This window comes from Epinephelus lanceolatus, chromosome 19, assembly GCF_041903045.1.
Source record: "Epinephelus lanceolatus isolate andai-2023 chromosome 19, ASM4190304v1, whole genome shotgun sequence".
NCBI lineage: Eukaryota > Metazoa > Chordata > Actinopteri > Perciformes > Serranidae > Epinephelus > Epinephelus lanceolatus.
In genome coordinates, this window is record NC_135752.1 from 698,184 (window position 1) to 712,845 (window position 14,662).

At 41.4% G+C, this 14,662-nt stretch overlaps 1 protein-coding gene across 1 annotated transcript; it reads left to right on the top strand.

The window, feature by feature from the left end:
• Positions 1–9,782: 9,782 nt before the first annotated feature.
• LOC117269326 (uncharacterized) lies at positions 9,783–13,810 on the top strand. The gene is made up of 11 exons (XM_078162340.1): positions 9,783–9,838; positions 11,021–11,123; positions 11,812–11,850; positions 11,937–11,972; positions 12,096–12,131; positions 12,357–12,392; positions 12,478–12,513; positions 12,609–12,647; positions 12,887–12,919; positions 13,494–13,594; positions 13,697–13,810. Exons 1-11 carry the CDS (start codon positions 9,783–9,785, stop codon positions 13,755–13,757), a joined length of 576 nt encoding a protein of 191 aa, XP_078018466.1. The 3' UTR covers positions 13,758–13,810.
• The last annotated feature ends 852 nt before the right edge of the window (positions 13,811–14,662 follow it).

Here is a 14,662-nt window from a genome sequence, read left to right on the forward strand (position 1 = left end):
CTCTAGTAAGTCCTTAAAAACTCTCCAGCTAATTCAGAATGCAGCAGCACGTGTACTAACAGGAACTAAGAAACGAGATCATATTTCTCCTGTTTTAGCTTCGCTGCACTGGCTCCCTGTAAAATCCAGAATTGAATTTAAAATCCTACTGTTAACTTATAAAGCTCTAAATGGTCAAGCTTCGTCATATCTTGGAGAGCTCATAGTGCCATATTATCCCACCAGAACACTGCGCTCTGAGAACGCAGGGTTACTCGTGGTCCCTAAAGTCTCCAAAAGTAGATCAGGAGCCAGAGCCTTCAGCTATCAGGCTCCTCTCCTGTGGAATCATCTTCCTGTTACGGTCCGGGAGGCAGACACCGTCTCCACATTTAAGACTAGACTTAAGACTTTCCTCTTTGATAAAGCTTATAGTTAGGGCTGGCTCAGGCTTGCCCTGTACCAGCCCCTAGTTAGGCTGACTTAGGCCTAGTCTGCCGGAGGACCCCCCTATAATACACCGGGCACCTTCTCCCCCCCTCCTCTTCTCTCTCTCTCTCTCTCTCTCTCTCTCTCTCTCATTCTCTCTCTCTCTCGTATTCTATTACTGCATCTTGCTAACTCGGCCATTCTGGATGTCACTAACTCGGCTTCTTCTCCGGAGCCTTTGTGCTCCACTGTCTCTCAGATTAACTCATATCACAGCGGTGCCTGGACAGTGTGACGTGTGTGGTTGTGCTGCTGCCGTGGTCCTGCCAGATGCCTCCTGCTGCTGCTGCTGCCATCATTAGTCACATGTATACTGCCAGATATTAATACATACTTTCAACATATTGTACCACAGTAGCCAGAACTATAACTATAATATTATTACTTTCAATAATGTTGTTGTAAGCTACTGTCATTACCTGCATCTCTCTCTCTCTCTCTCTCTCTCTCTCTCTGTCTCATTGTGTCATACGGATTACTGTTAATTTATTATGCTGATCTGTTCTGTACGACATCTATTGCACGTCTGTCCGTCCTGGAAGAGGGATCCCTCCTCAGTTGCTCTTCCTGAGGTTTCTACCGTTTTTTTTCCCTGTTAAAGGGTTTTTTTGGGGAGTTTTTCCTGATCAGCTGTGAGGGTCATAAGGACAGAGGGATGTCGTATGCTGTAAAGCCCTGTGAGGCAAATTGTGATTTGTGATATTGGTCTTTATAAATAAAATTGATTGATTGGTTGATTGATTGATTGACAAGAAGAGGTTGAAAGTCGATGAGATTTGAAGAGAATTTGAAGATTTTCCAATTTACTTCCATTCACACTAATTAGACTGCCACCAGAGCGCCACCTATTGGCCGATTTGGACCGAATTTTGCACAAACTCTCATCGGGCCATGAAACACAATCAGCAAAAGTGTTGTGGTAATCGGACTGTATTTGGTCAAGATATGAAAGACTGTCTGTTTTCAAAACAATGTGCAGGGATTTGTTGTTTTATATTTTGGCTGTTTTTTGGATGATCAAAATTCTTTTAATAACTTTTTATCAGGAGGGTCCACAGATGCTACATGCAAAGTTTGGTGCAAATTGGTCAAATCGCCTAGGAGGAGTTCGAAAAAGTAGGTTTTTGATTTGTCGCGATTTAGCGAATGGAAAGTTACCGCGAAAGTGGGCGTGGCTCACACCACACAATTCAGCTGAGTTCAGAGAACATGTAAATAGAAGGTTTAACAATGTGCGACATATTATGTGGGAGTTATTACCCAAAAACACTTTTGCATTGAAAATAGTGCCACCTGCTGGTCATTTTTGGTGTGTGAGTTACAGGGGTCAGTCTATACCACCCCTATCAATTTTATTTCCATGAGTGTTATGGTGTTGGCACAGTGCCAAATATTAAATTAGACAGCCACCAGAGCGCCACCTAGTGGCAGATCGGTAAGTCCTTCGTCAAATAACCTCAGGAGGGCATTGACAATAATTATACCAAGTTTCGTGTTAATCCGCCCAACCGATGTTGAGATATAAAATACTTCAATTTAAAGAGTGCCACCTTGTGGTCATCACCCGAAATTTTGCACAGAGCCTCAGGAGCTCATGGGGAAGTAGTATCCTGAGTTTCATGTCATTTTGATACACCAATGTGGAGATATGCAGCACTTCCTGTTTAGAACGAAATCTAAACAGGAAGTAACTTGAGTATTGTTTGGAATTTCGAAATTCTTTTAATAACTTTTTGTCAGGAGGGTCCACAGATGCTGTGTGCAAAGTTTCATGCCAATCGGTGAAATTGCCTGGGTGGAGTTTGAAAAAGTAGGTCTGCGACATTTTGCGAATTTGCGGAAAGAAACGGTAGGCGGAAATGGGCCTGGCCTATACCACAAGATTCAGCACAATTCACTGAACGCGTGGATATAAGGTTTTTGAATGTTCGACAAAGTATATGGGAGTTATGAGCCAAAACGCACTGTCCTTGATTATAGCGCCACCTAGTGGTGGAAATTCAGGACAACAATAGATTATAAAATTTGTCGCCAGGTGTGACTTATATTCCAAGTTTGTTGAGTTGTGGGGTATGTTCAGGCAGTGAAAAATGCGATCATATGGGCGGAAGAAAAAATAAATAAATAAATAAATAAATAATTTGGAGAAAAACAATAGGGACCTCGCAGGTCTCCTGCTTGGGCCCTAATAAACAGCGCAATTACAATAGGGTCCCCACAGACGACTTCGTCGTCGCTCGGGCCCTAATAATAAACAGCGCGATTACAATAGGGTCCTCACGGACGACTTTGTCGTCGTTCGGGCCCTAAAAAGGGAATGGAAGGGAATAAAAACAAGATGAGCAGTTATTTAAAAGGTTTAAAAACAAAAACATCTAAGGGGGACCAAAAGCTTTGCTAAAAAGAAATGTCCTCAGACCTTTTTTAAAACAGTCAGTGGATTGTGGTGCCCTCAAGGTGTCAGGGAGGGCATGTCACAGACGTGGAGCAGCAGCACAGAAGGCCCTATCTCCCATGGTCCTGAGACTGGTTCTGGGTATGTGGAGGAGGTCTCAGTGAGTGGAGCGGAGGGAGCGTGTTGTGTTTTGTGGGTTGAGAAGTTCTTTGAGGTAGGGGTGGCATGTCCATGGATACATTGGTGTGTGAGGAGGGAAACCTTGTACTCAATCCTGGTGGAGACGGGAAGCCAGTGGAGTGAGTAGAGGATAGGGGTGATGTGCTCATGTTTCCGCAGTCTCATCAGGATCCTAGCTGCAGAGCCTCTGCAGGCTCTTGCTAGGAGTCCCGATGAGAAGTGCGTTACAGTAATCCAGCCTGGAGGAGATAAAGGCATGAACCAGCTTTTCGGCATCTGAGAGGGAGAGAATGGGGCGGAGTTTGGCAATGTTACGGAGGTGGTAGAAGGAGGTCTTGCAAAGGTGGTTGATATGGGATTCAAAGGTGAGCTGGTGGTCCATTTTTACACAAAGATTTGTGACTGTTGACGAGAGGGGGATGTTGGAGCCAGAAAAGGTGATGTTGGTTATGGATGATGATTTAGTCTGGTGAGGTGTGCCAACCAGGATGGCTTCGGTTTTGGAGCTGTTGACTTGGAGGAAGTTTTGCTCCAGACAAACTTTCTGCTGGAACTTCTGTGGATGTAGCGCAGACGGCGGAGAAGTCCTAGTTGTTTAATCACTGTAATGCACGGTGGAGTGAAGAAACTGTTGAGATTCATCAGCTGGTTGACGGAGTAACTCAACATAGTGGTGCCGGCGTGGAAGGAATGCAGGTTGTTTTTAGCCGTGTAGCCAGGATGCTACACAGACTTCCAACTCTGCGGCGGCGGCAGCGATGGGTGATTTCAGGCTTCCCAGATGCACTTCACGATGGCAGGGACAAGCTGAGTCCAGGCTGTCCAGGAGGAGATTTTTTTCGGCCGCGGTAGCAGCGGCGAAAATAACAAGTTCCAGGGAGTCTCCAAGCGGTGTTGTGCTAGCAGCAACAGGTAGGCCACCGCTAGACTTGAATAGCATCTACCTGGTAACTATCCAAAAAGGTCCACTGGTCGGTGGCGCAGATGGTAAATGGTTATTTAAAAAGTTTGCTTATTAAAAACTCTACGTTATTTTGGCTCGAGTGGAGAAGCGGCGAACAGGCAGCGCCAGCGTCCTCCCCACCAGCCCACTCAATATTGCGCAGTCCGAGAGACACAACCTTTGCTGATGCCTGTGAAAGTAAATTATTCAGGTCGTCCGATGACAGCTTCTCAGCCTGACAGAAACCGGTTGCAGCAGCCTTGTGTTTACCCTATTTCCTCAAATAGTGACTGGGGCCTTTATTTAACTCAACTGCCCAGGATACCAGGCCCTTATTGGAGGCAGGCTTTTATTAGAGAGAGGCCTTTATTTCTAATTCCCTCTGTTTTATAAGTATATTTGCTCATATTTTAATATGAAGTCTCCTTATTCTCTGTTTTCTTTTCATTTGCTCTGTTAATCTTTACCCATTAGCAGATATACCACATGCAACAACTGCCGGACAGGATTAATGGACGCCTAAGCAAAGTGGATCAGAATGAATGACTCAAGGTTTAAAATGACACCATTGTATCAGTTTGAATCCTGAAAAAAACATACAGGGTTTATTTATTGGGAAGATTCATACATACCAGTAAATAACAAAGTTAAAGTAAAATAACATACCATACAGTAATATTAGATTATAGTATTGCAAGGCAGTGGAAATTTTGAAGAGCTGGCCAGCAGTACCAGTAACTGCCTTCTAAAAGTGGAGAGTTAGAGAGTTAACTTTATCATTAATGCCATGTAAATCTACACATATGAACAATTTAACTTGTGTGACCAGTCACCTACCAGAGGGTAAATACCGTATGCACAGGCATCACAACATAAAGACAAAAAGAAATCTGAGGTATTCCGGCTATAAACATTAATATCCATTCCTATTAACAACACAGTCAAATATCTGATGACCATCAGATTCAGCTCTGATCAAAATCCAAACTCAAAAATAGGATTGCCCAAATATTAACATCCTCACAGTTCAGCGGTATCATCAATGCCATGTAAATTAATCTACACATATGGTACAACCAATACAACTTGCATGAAGTATGACCAGTCACGGACCGTAACAGAGGGTAAATATGCCCAGGTGTCACTCACAACATGAAAAAACAGATCTGTGGCACTCTGGATAAACATGAACATCTATTCCTGCTAACAGCAGTCAAATATCTGATAATGATCAGATTCAGCTGCAGGCAAAATCAGAAATCAAAAAATAAATAAATAGGATATTGCCTAAATATCAACATAAAACGCAACTTACCTTGATAACTGCAACAGTGCAATTACAGGTGGTCACTATCCTCCTCAAAATCACCATCCTCACCATTGTCCACCTCATCATCATCATCAAGAACAGCAAGTTCATTGTTCAGTAGCTCCTCAACATCTTCCTCTTGGGCTGTTTAACACCTGTTCTCACGCTGTCCCTCTCTGAAGCAGAGGATGAGGTCGTCTTCACTCCCGTCAGTTTTCACAGTCAGTCCACAAACTATGAAAGACTTTTTGATCATATCCTTGCCCAGTTTGTCCCAGGCAGCGACCACCCAGTCCACAAGCAGGCGGCGGGCAGGGGCTTTCATGTTTACCTCCGGCTGTATACTCTCGGGCCATCCACTCATCGTAGGCATCATGTAGACTCTTCTTGAAGGGCTGGTTCCACATCACATCAGGGGCTTGGATATATTTAGTTCAGCCTCCGGGGATCACCGCTGACGTGATATCATAGCCAGATTTCAGTTCACCTTTGGTGGCGGCACTGATGTGTGTACGAGTCCCACGCCAGGAGCCGCGGGCTGAAGTTGAATTTTCCCACCACGGACTGTAGCCAATGTGCAGTGAGAGTATCATTTCATCCAGTTGTTCACAGATGTGGCGATCACTGCGCTGGAGATCTGCTGCTGCATCGCCTTCACTTCACGAATAGCTCCTTTGGAGACGATGTAAGGCTTGAGTTTGGTGCCATTGGCTTTGGCAGCGAGGACAACAGTAAGATGGCTTTTCTCATGTCCCGTGGTTTTGAGAGCAACACTCTTTGCTCCTCATGTATCAATACTAGTGGGAGACACCATGTCAAACCAAACTGCAGTCTCGTCCATTGCAATGATGTCCTTCTCTAAAATCTGTTTAGAGCTGACAGCCTTGCCAACGTAGTCAACGAACGAAACAAGTTTCTCAGTGAGCTGATGTGGTTCTTTCTGTGCCATGGTGGTGCGTCGTCGGAGTGAGAGGCCGTTTCGCTGTAGAACTCGATCAAGCCAGCCCCTGCTAGCCACAGATATCTTGCCCCCGTCACTCACCGAAGAGTAGATCTCCAATGCTTTATTTTTGATCATTTTTCTTGATACCCGGTTATGTTTGTCCCGCATCGAGTAAATCCACTCTGAAAGCTCTCTCTCCAGCTCCAAGCTAACTTTCTTCTTCCCACCTCCGGACAGTTGTGCTCTCTTCTTGTCAGCTAAGAGCATCTCACTCTTCTGTTTTTTCCAGTATCTGATTCTTCGCGGGTCAATGTCAAAGTGTCTTGCAGGTTCCTCTCCTGAATTTTCTTCCGCAAACTCTCTCCTTGAATTTGACTTCAAACTTTCTTCTGTGTGCCATGCTGCTAAAGTTCGCTCCCTTCTGTCTGTGTGTCGTAGAAAAGCTTGGGCTTGTGTGGTACTTAAAATGTAGCTACTGCCATCTTTTGGCACCTGTACGTTACTACATCTATAATTGGCCAGTGCATCCACAGTGACTGAAATATGACTAATAATTTTTTTGTTTGCTCCGGCCTGTTTTTTGGGCCGGCCTTTATTTGTTCGTGTAAACCACGCCCCCGGCCATTATAAGAGGCCCGGTTCTTAATTGAATACCGGCTTATAATTGAGGAAATACGGTACATCCCACAGTAGGTATGAAAGCACCACCAGAGGGACGAGCCTTCTTTTTTTGATTTTTTTTTGAGGTTTTCTTTGTCTAGTCGGCGTTTCCTACCCCCAGATGTACGTCTCACTGGCTCATCCAGACCATCAAAATTATTAATACTGTTTAAATCACTTATTTTGAAGACCAATTCACAAACTTTTTCTCTCGCTTCAGGGCCCCGCCATGTTGGGTTGCTTAGAACGCTAGCCGAATGCTGATTGGTCGAGCGGACATATCGCATTCCGGCTAAAAATAGATTTGGCACTTGTCGCGGTTTGGAGTGGAACTGCATCTTGCAGTACATTTAAACAAGGAAATATAGCGCTTTGGCATGAAACGTTGATGGACCAGTGAATAGGTTCAGTACACAGAAAAAAGGCATGACAAACTCATTATTTTTAAATTGCCGTTTGTCTCGTTTTGGAAAAGAGCTCTTCATATGTTACTCTGCCACTTTAAGTTTATATCTCCCGTGTTTCCTCAGCGGGGGGCCACTGCACTGGGGGCTGTGAAAGGCCCTTTGCATTTCCTTTTTGAAGCCTCAAAATGCAGGGTTTTCTTATTAATGAAACTCTGTTTTTTGTCCTAGTCCCAGAGAACCCTTTGTCAGAGGATCTTTTTGCCCCACAAATGACCTCTGAGCCTTGTAAGTGGATTTAATATGTTGTCATATAACATAAAATATACATGATGAATTCACATTTTCAGGACAGTTTACCATAATTAAAATTTGCGCTTGAATAAAACACAAAACTTTTGTGCATAGTATAGTAATAATAAAACAAACCATTGAAATATTTTACTACATACAGCACCAACAAGGCAAGACTCCACCATGTCTACACCACCAAGTAACACTTAATGTAGACAATCTGTTTAAATAATTGAAATTGTCATGATGTTATGCAACAATATTTCAATGAATTTTCACTTTTAGGCACTCTAGAAACCCCCGACCTCCATCTTCTACCAAATGATGAAACCCCAGACCTCTATTTTTCCCCAAATCAATCTGAGCAAAATAAATTTACATTATAGAATTTCATCTTTCCTTTATCTTCATTGTTGTGTGTTTATTATAATACAATGCTGAACTTAAAATATTTGGCTCTTTTTTATTTTATAGGCACTCTATTGTCTGTGGATGATGCCTACGGTGAGGAGACGCCCAAGAGTGAGATGTGCTTTGATGCTATCACATTCTGCCCGATGACTTTGTAATACTAATAATGGCTTTTATATTTCTAATCCATATCTCTTTTCATCAGGGTCTAATCAGACTTTCAGGGGTCAATTATTCTCCTCGCCAGTACATACGTCAACTCCAGGTACTGTTTATGTCAAAACATACAAAGGCAGTTTGTATATAACTTATTAGCTTTCATATTGATTTAAATTATTCCATATTCCATAATACTTTATTTAATTACAGCTTCGAGGTCCAAGCACCAGGAAATAACAAGTCCACAAGGTAAGAATGGACATGATTGATAATAATAATAATAATAATAATAATACATTTTATTTGTAACGCACTTTACATTTAAAAATCTCAAAGTGCTACAGGGTTTAAAACCGATAAAAAACAAACAACAAAATTGCTACAGATTAAAAATAGTTGATAATGATAAAAGAACGACAACAAGCAACAAGGTGGATGTATTCTTTCTTACAGCCACTTGGATTCGTATCACGAGCAGAACTGAACAAGGTAAAAATAGACAATTTTGAGATTTGGGATGGGGATTTAATATTGTGATTCTTAATTGTTTAATTGTGATTGATAGGTTTAATATTGGGATTGTTAATGCATTCTTTCTTGCAGCCACTGGGATTCGTAACCTGAACAGAACTCCAAAAGGTAAAAATAGACAATTTTGAGATTTGGGATGTGGATTTAATATTATGATCAGGGGCAGAAATTCCGGGGGGGACAGGGGGGACATGACTCCCCCTTCAGTAAAGCTGTCCCCCCCTAGAATAATTTGAGACACAATTAATAAATTTTGAACAATGCAGTAGTATTTATTGAAAGCACAATGTAAGCGGTGCTATTTAAATCTTAAAGTCCCCCCCTCCCATTCCTAGTAGTGGTATATCCCACACTCTTTCCAACGGGCGGGGCTACTTGGCAGCAGTAGCAGCGTGTGGCTGGACCCGGCTGCCCACATCGCGCATCGCAGGGTAAGATGTACACTCACCCAGACACAGTTTAACTTACACAAATTACAACACATCCCATTTACTGTTACAACAAGCCCCAGGCCCAGGCTGATAATATAAACTGTCTGCAACATTTCTCCTGCATTGTCCAAAAGTCTACTCAATTAAGAGTGCTGCTAAGTTAAGAGCTAATGATTAAGCTCAGAGTTTAGTGATAGTCAGACAGGACAGGAGAGAAAGAAGAGGGAGAGGACAGGACAAGAGTCAGTTGCGGAGCGGCTCGTAGCTAATGGGTACCTGTCTGTAGGCTCTCCACCTGTCAGTGAGACAAACATGAAAGACGTGCAGTCTAACCGACGAGGAGCGGTCATTACGCGCGACTATTACGCACGGTTGTGAGCTGCGCAGCGGCAGATCTCAGGTTAATTGATCTCTTACCAGTTTAATTGCAGGAAATGTTTAGTTTTAGTTTAGTTAATATAGACATTCACTCTGCCAAATTGCGGTAAAAGATGCTGTATAAAAGACAGGCTACAACTTTTTTTCCTTGTCCCCCCCCCCCCCCCCCCCCCGGAATTATTCTCTAAAATTTTACTGTTTATTGTCCCCCCCCAACTGAAATGGGATTTTCGCCCCCGATTATGATTCTTAAAATATTTAATATTGCAGTTGTTAATGTCGTTTCTTTACAGACACTGGGCCACGTTGAACCTCAAGCAGAACTCCACAAGGTAAGAATGGACCTGATGTTAAAGATTTTTGTTATCTGGGAGTAAGGACGTGGTAGTTAGGAGTGTGGTTCCAAATCCAACCAAGGGGAGGAAGTGGAACCCAAGATCGGCAGTTCAGGAGGCAGAGGCAGCTCTTAGGCATGCAGAGATTGTAGGTAATGTTCAGTTTGGCCGGGGAGGCCTGGGGCTTGGCTCAGGTAAACCGGTATGGAATAAAGCAGGTCTCAAAGATAAAAGAAAGCTGGTCGTGGAACAGATACGTAGACAGGAAGAGATATTAAGGGGTGCAAAGGTAGTGGCCCAGGCTAAACATGGACAGTGGTTGAATTGGGAAAGTGTAGAGAAGAGGAAGCTTAGTTGGAGGGACCTGTGGAGTATGGAGGAGAATTGTATTAGATTCCTGGTAGGGGCTACATACGATGTGTTACCAACCCCCCAGAACCTAAAACTGTGGGTAAATGAGTACCCATCATGCCCATTGTGTTCAGGTACCGCAACCTTACAGCATATTTTGTCAGGCTGTAAAGTTAGCTTGTCACAAGGCCAATATACATGGCGACATAACCAGGTGTTGAAATGTTTAGCTGCAGGCATAGAAGGGAAATGAAGACAGGTGAATTCAGAAGGTGTTAAGGATAGGGGCTTAGTAATTCAGTTTGTCCGTGAGGGGGAAAAATACAGAAGGGATAAGTTAGCCAGGAGGCAAGGGTGTGGCCGCCTAGAAGTTGCTTGTGATTGGGAAATGCAAGTAGATTTAGGGGGAAAGCTTGTTGTTCCCCAGGAAATAGTTTGTACCAGGCAGAGGCCTGACTTAGTGTTGTGGTCAGTGAGTCAACGGATAGTTTATTTCATTGAGCTGACAGTTCCTTGGGAAGACTCAGTGGAAGAAGCCTATGAAAGAAAAAAGCATAGATATGCAGACTTAGGAGCAGAAGCTGAGCAGCGAGGATGGAAAACTAGGATTTGTCCAGTGGGAGTGGGGTGTAGGGGATTCATAGCAAGATCAGCTGTCTCGCTCCTGGGGGAACTCGGAGTGCAGGGACAGAGTTTGAGGAAGACAGTGAAGAAAATGTCAGATGAAGCAATTAAATGTAGCCAGTGGATCTATAAGAGAAGAAATAATGTCAGCTGGGGGCCAGCAGGGGGAACTATTAAGCAGGGCACATAACTCCTTGAGATCAGGTGGAGAGATCCACTTCCTCTCAGGAGGAAATCCAGGAAGAGGAAGTATTTAAGTGTGGGAGTGGCCTATTTGAATCCATTTTGTTTGAGGCCATGCGGCAAGGTGAGTGTGTTTGCTGATCCTGTGAGTTTATTTATCTCCTTTAACTTTAGCTTATATTAGAGTTATGCTATGTAGCGTGTGAAATAGAGTATGGTGAATGTGCTAGGAAAGGTAGTATCAGCACTGCTTCTACCTAGAGCTCGCATGTACGGAGCCTGGGTTTGGTTGAAGGTGGCAGTGCTGTTTGGGCTGAGAAAGCCATGTGTAAGTAAGGTAAAGGAGGTTATTGCGTTGGTGCGGGGAGCAGTGAGACCTGGCATTAGGGGACACCAGAGATCACTGCCTAGCCTCCTGGAGGTGTCGTGGGACCAACTAGACGAAACACTGGTGAAAGGAGGTTCCCACCCGATGACCCCAAAGACATGCTAGTTATCACTGCTCACTGGTTTGTATAGTTAAGCCTTGCCATATTAGCTTATCATAGGGCTTAGGTTATTCACTGAGTGTTGATCCTTTCTCTAGAGCACAAACTTCTTGTGTGTATTTGAACACAAAATTTCGGATGTTGATTGAATATTTGAAATAATATGTTAAATATTGCAATTATTAATTTTCAGCCACTGGGACTTGTAAAACCAGCATTACTCTACAACGTAAGAGTAGACATGTTTGAGATTTTGGATGGAGATTGAATATTGTGAGTGTGTAGTTATGTTTAATAGTGTTTTGTTTTTTGTTTTTTTTACAGCTACTGGGACTCGTCGAACCTCAAGCAGAACTCCTTAAGGTAAGAATGGACCTGATGTTTAAGATTTCGGATGTTAATTGAATATTGTAATTAAGATGTTTAATATTGCACTTATTATTTTACAGCCACTGGGACTCGGAACCAGAGCAGAACTCCACAAGGTAAATATAGACAATTTTGAGATTTTGATTGGATTTGGATGGAGATTGAATATTGTGAGTGTATAGTTATGTTTAATAGTGTTTTTGTTAATGTATTATTATTATTATTTTTTTTTTTTACAGCTACTGGGACTCGAGACTCAAGCAGAACTCCTCAAGGTAAGAATGGACCTGATGTTAAAGATTTCGGATGTTGATTGAATATTGTAAATAATATATTGATTATTGCAATTATTTTCAGCCACTGGGACTCGTAAAACCAGCACTACTCTACAACTTAAGAGTAGACATGTTTGAGGTTTTGGATGGAGATTGAATATTGTGAGTGTGTAGTCATGTTTAATAGTGTTTTTGTTAATTTTTTTTTTTTTTTTTTTTTTACAGCTACTGGGACTCGCGACTCAAGCAGAACTCCTCAAGGTAAGAATGGACCTGATTTTTAAGATATTAAGATTGACTTAATATTGTAATAAAGATGTTTAATATTGCACTTATTATTTTATAGCCACTGGGACTCATAACCAGAGGAGAACTCCACAAGGTAAATATAGACAAGTTTGAGATTTTGGATGGGGATTTAATATTGTGATTCTTAATATGTTTAATATTGCAGTTGTTAATGTTATTTCTTTACAGACACTGGGACTCGGCGAACCTCAAGCAGAATGCCACATGGTAAGAATGTACACACATTATGCCTAAGATTTAAGATGAGTGAATATTTTTTTAATAACTTCATATTTCCTTACAGCCACTAGCAATAGGTGCTATATGAGGAGAACCCCAAAAGTTATGAAAAACAAAGGATAATTTGGAAAGAAAGTAATAAAAGGCAATTTGTATTGATCTCAATTTAAAGAACCATGCATTTTAAGAGTGCATAATAATATTTGATATTTACCGTTTCATTTCAGGGAGGCCAGACAAATTTCCAATGTCAGAAAAAAGTAAGTTATGAATTGATTGTAAATACATTTTTTTAATATTTCAGCCAGATTGTGTGTTAGGTGGATTTGGACAGGCAAAATTTACTCTTTTTTATGTATTTAATATGGGTTTATTAACAGTGCACATGTTAATAAAAGCAATATCACATGAGAGCGAGTGATGTTGTACTGTATATCGTCTGCGGCTGTAATCCGTCTGCGCAGTGCGACGCACAGCCTAGGAAACAGAAATACTGCAAAATAATAATAACGGGACTGAACATTATAACGTTATTTCGTCTCGTTTTGGTCAACGAAAATGAAGAGACATTTTAGCAGAGGTTTTATTTTGTAAACCACATTTAGTCTCGTTTTTATTCGTCAACAATATTGCATTATATATTTAATTATAGTTATCGTCACATGACCACCATTTATTTTAGTCCACATAATGCCAGCCAGAGTACTCTGTGCTGTGCTGTCTTATTAAAACACAAATACCCAAAAATATCATTTAAAAAATAATTTTTACCTGTCATTTTGAAATCTACCTCTTTGTCCACAGTGAAATATCCCAACTTTTTCTCTGTTACAGGCTTTTGAAAAACTCCCTCATGGCCAAATTCAACACGAGAGGTGGCGGTCATCTGGAGAAAATAGCCTTCGAAAAAACGGAACTCTTCTCTGTCATTATCGGTATGTTGGGTTTTGCTGACACAAATACTCAATCACAAGTGTTTTGATTCCCTGTCACAACTGTAATTTGCTTTTCTTATCAAATTCTTTCTGACTTGACAGATGCAGTGATGACAAACTTCAAGTCCGCCACAGAGGTGGAAATCAAAAATTCAATGGCTGAACACCCGAAGCAGGCCCCAGGGAGAGCTGGGGGGGGGGGGGGGGGGGGGGGGGGGGGGTGATTACACAAAAAAATAGTTCATATTTTATTAGTTCAGTTAATTAAAATAATAATATAGCCGCAAGCGGCAATGGAGGGTTTTAACCCAATTACTGTCTATATCATTGCTTCCCAACCATGGAAGTTGTAAGTGAGTGGCCATTTTTCTCCACTGTTTTTGGGTCACCTTTTTGGTTATTTTATTTATTTTAAGTAATGCCATTTACAATGTTCTTTATTTTCCCTTAATTTTTATTGTGTGTAGTTGTCTTAAATGTATTTATATCTATATTTTATATCTTATTTTTGTTAAATTGTTTGTTAAATATTGTTTGTTAAAATGTGGCATTTATGTTAATAAATGTTTTACATTTGATCTGTTTCAATTGAATTAGTTTGACAGAATTATTAACAGAATAATTGAACCTACGGAACCCTTAAGACATTTTTCTGCAATATGTTAGACTTAAACATGTAGTTGTTAAATTTTCACTGGTAGCCCAAATTCAGGTTTGATTTAGCCTAGACATAATTTTGACATATACGTATTAGACATATACATGTAGTTGTTGATTAGACGTATAATTGATGACGTCTACACTTTGGCTATGGTTAGACGTCTACCAAATTTTCACTGACAGCCCAAATTCAGCTGTGATTTAGCCTAGACGTCAGGTCTTCATGTAGACGGCTATTAGATGTTTTTTAAACCAAAAAATGCTTGCTGGGATGTGTGTGTGTATAGCCTATATTTGCGCACATATACTTACCATAATCAGAGTTTGAAATGATAATTTAAATATCATGAAATGTTATGCCACACTACGCTGCAATTAACTTTATTTTGAAAAACGAACACCGGAGTC

What these genes read in the sequence shown, in the direction of transcription:
- LOC117269326 (XM_078162340.1), top strand. Translation starts at nt 9,783, where the DNA reads ATGTCGTTTCTTTACAGACACTGGGCCACGTTGAACCTCAAGCAGAAC. An exon ending in CTCAAGCAGAACTCCTTAAG is followed by an intron (nt 11,851 to 11,936) that starts GTAAGAATGGAC and finishes ATTATTTTACAG; the next exon opens with CCACTGGGACTCGGAACCAG. An exon ending in CTCAAGCAGAATGCCACATG is followed by an intron (nt 12,648 to 12,886) that starts GTAAGAATGTAC and finishes GTTTCATTTCAG; the next exon opens with GGAGGCCAGACAAATTTCCA.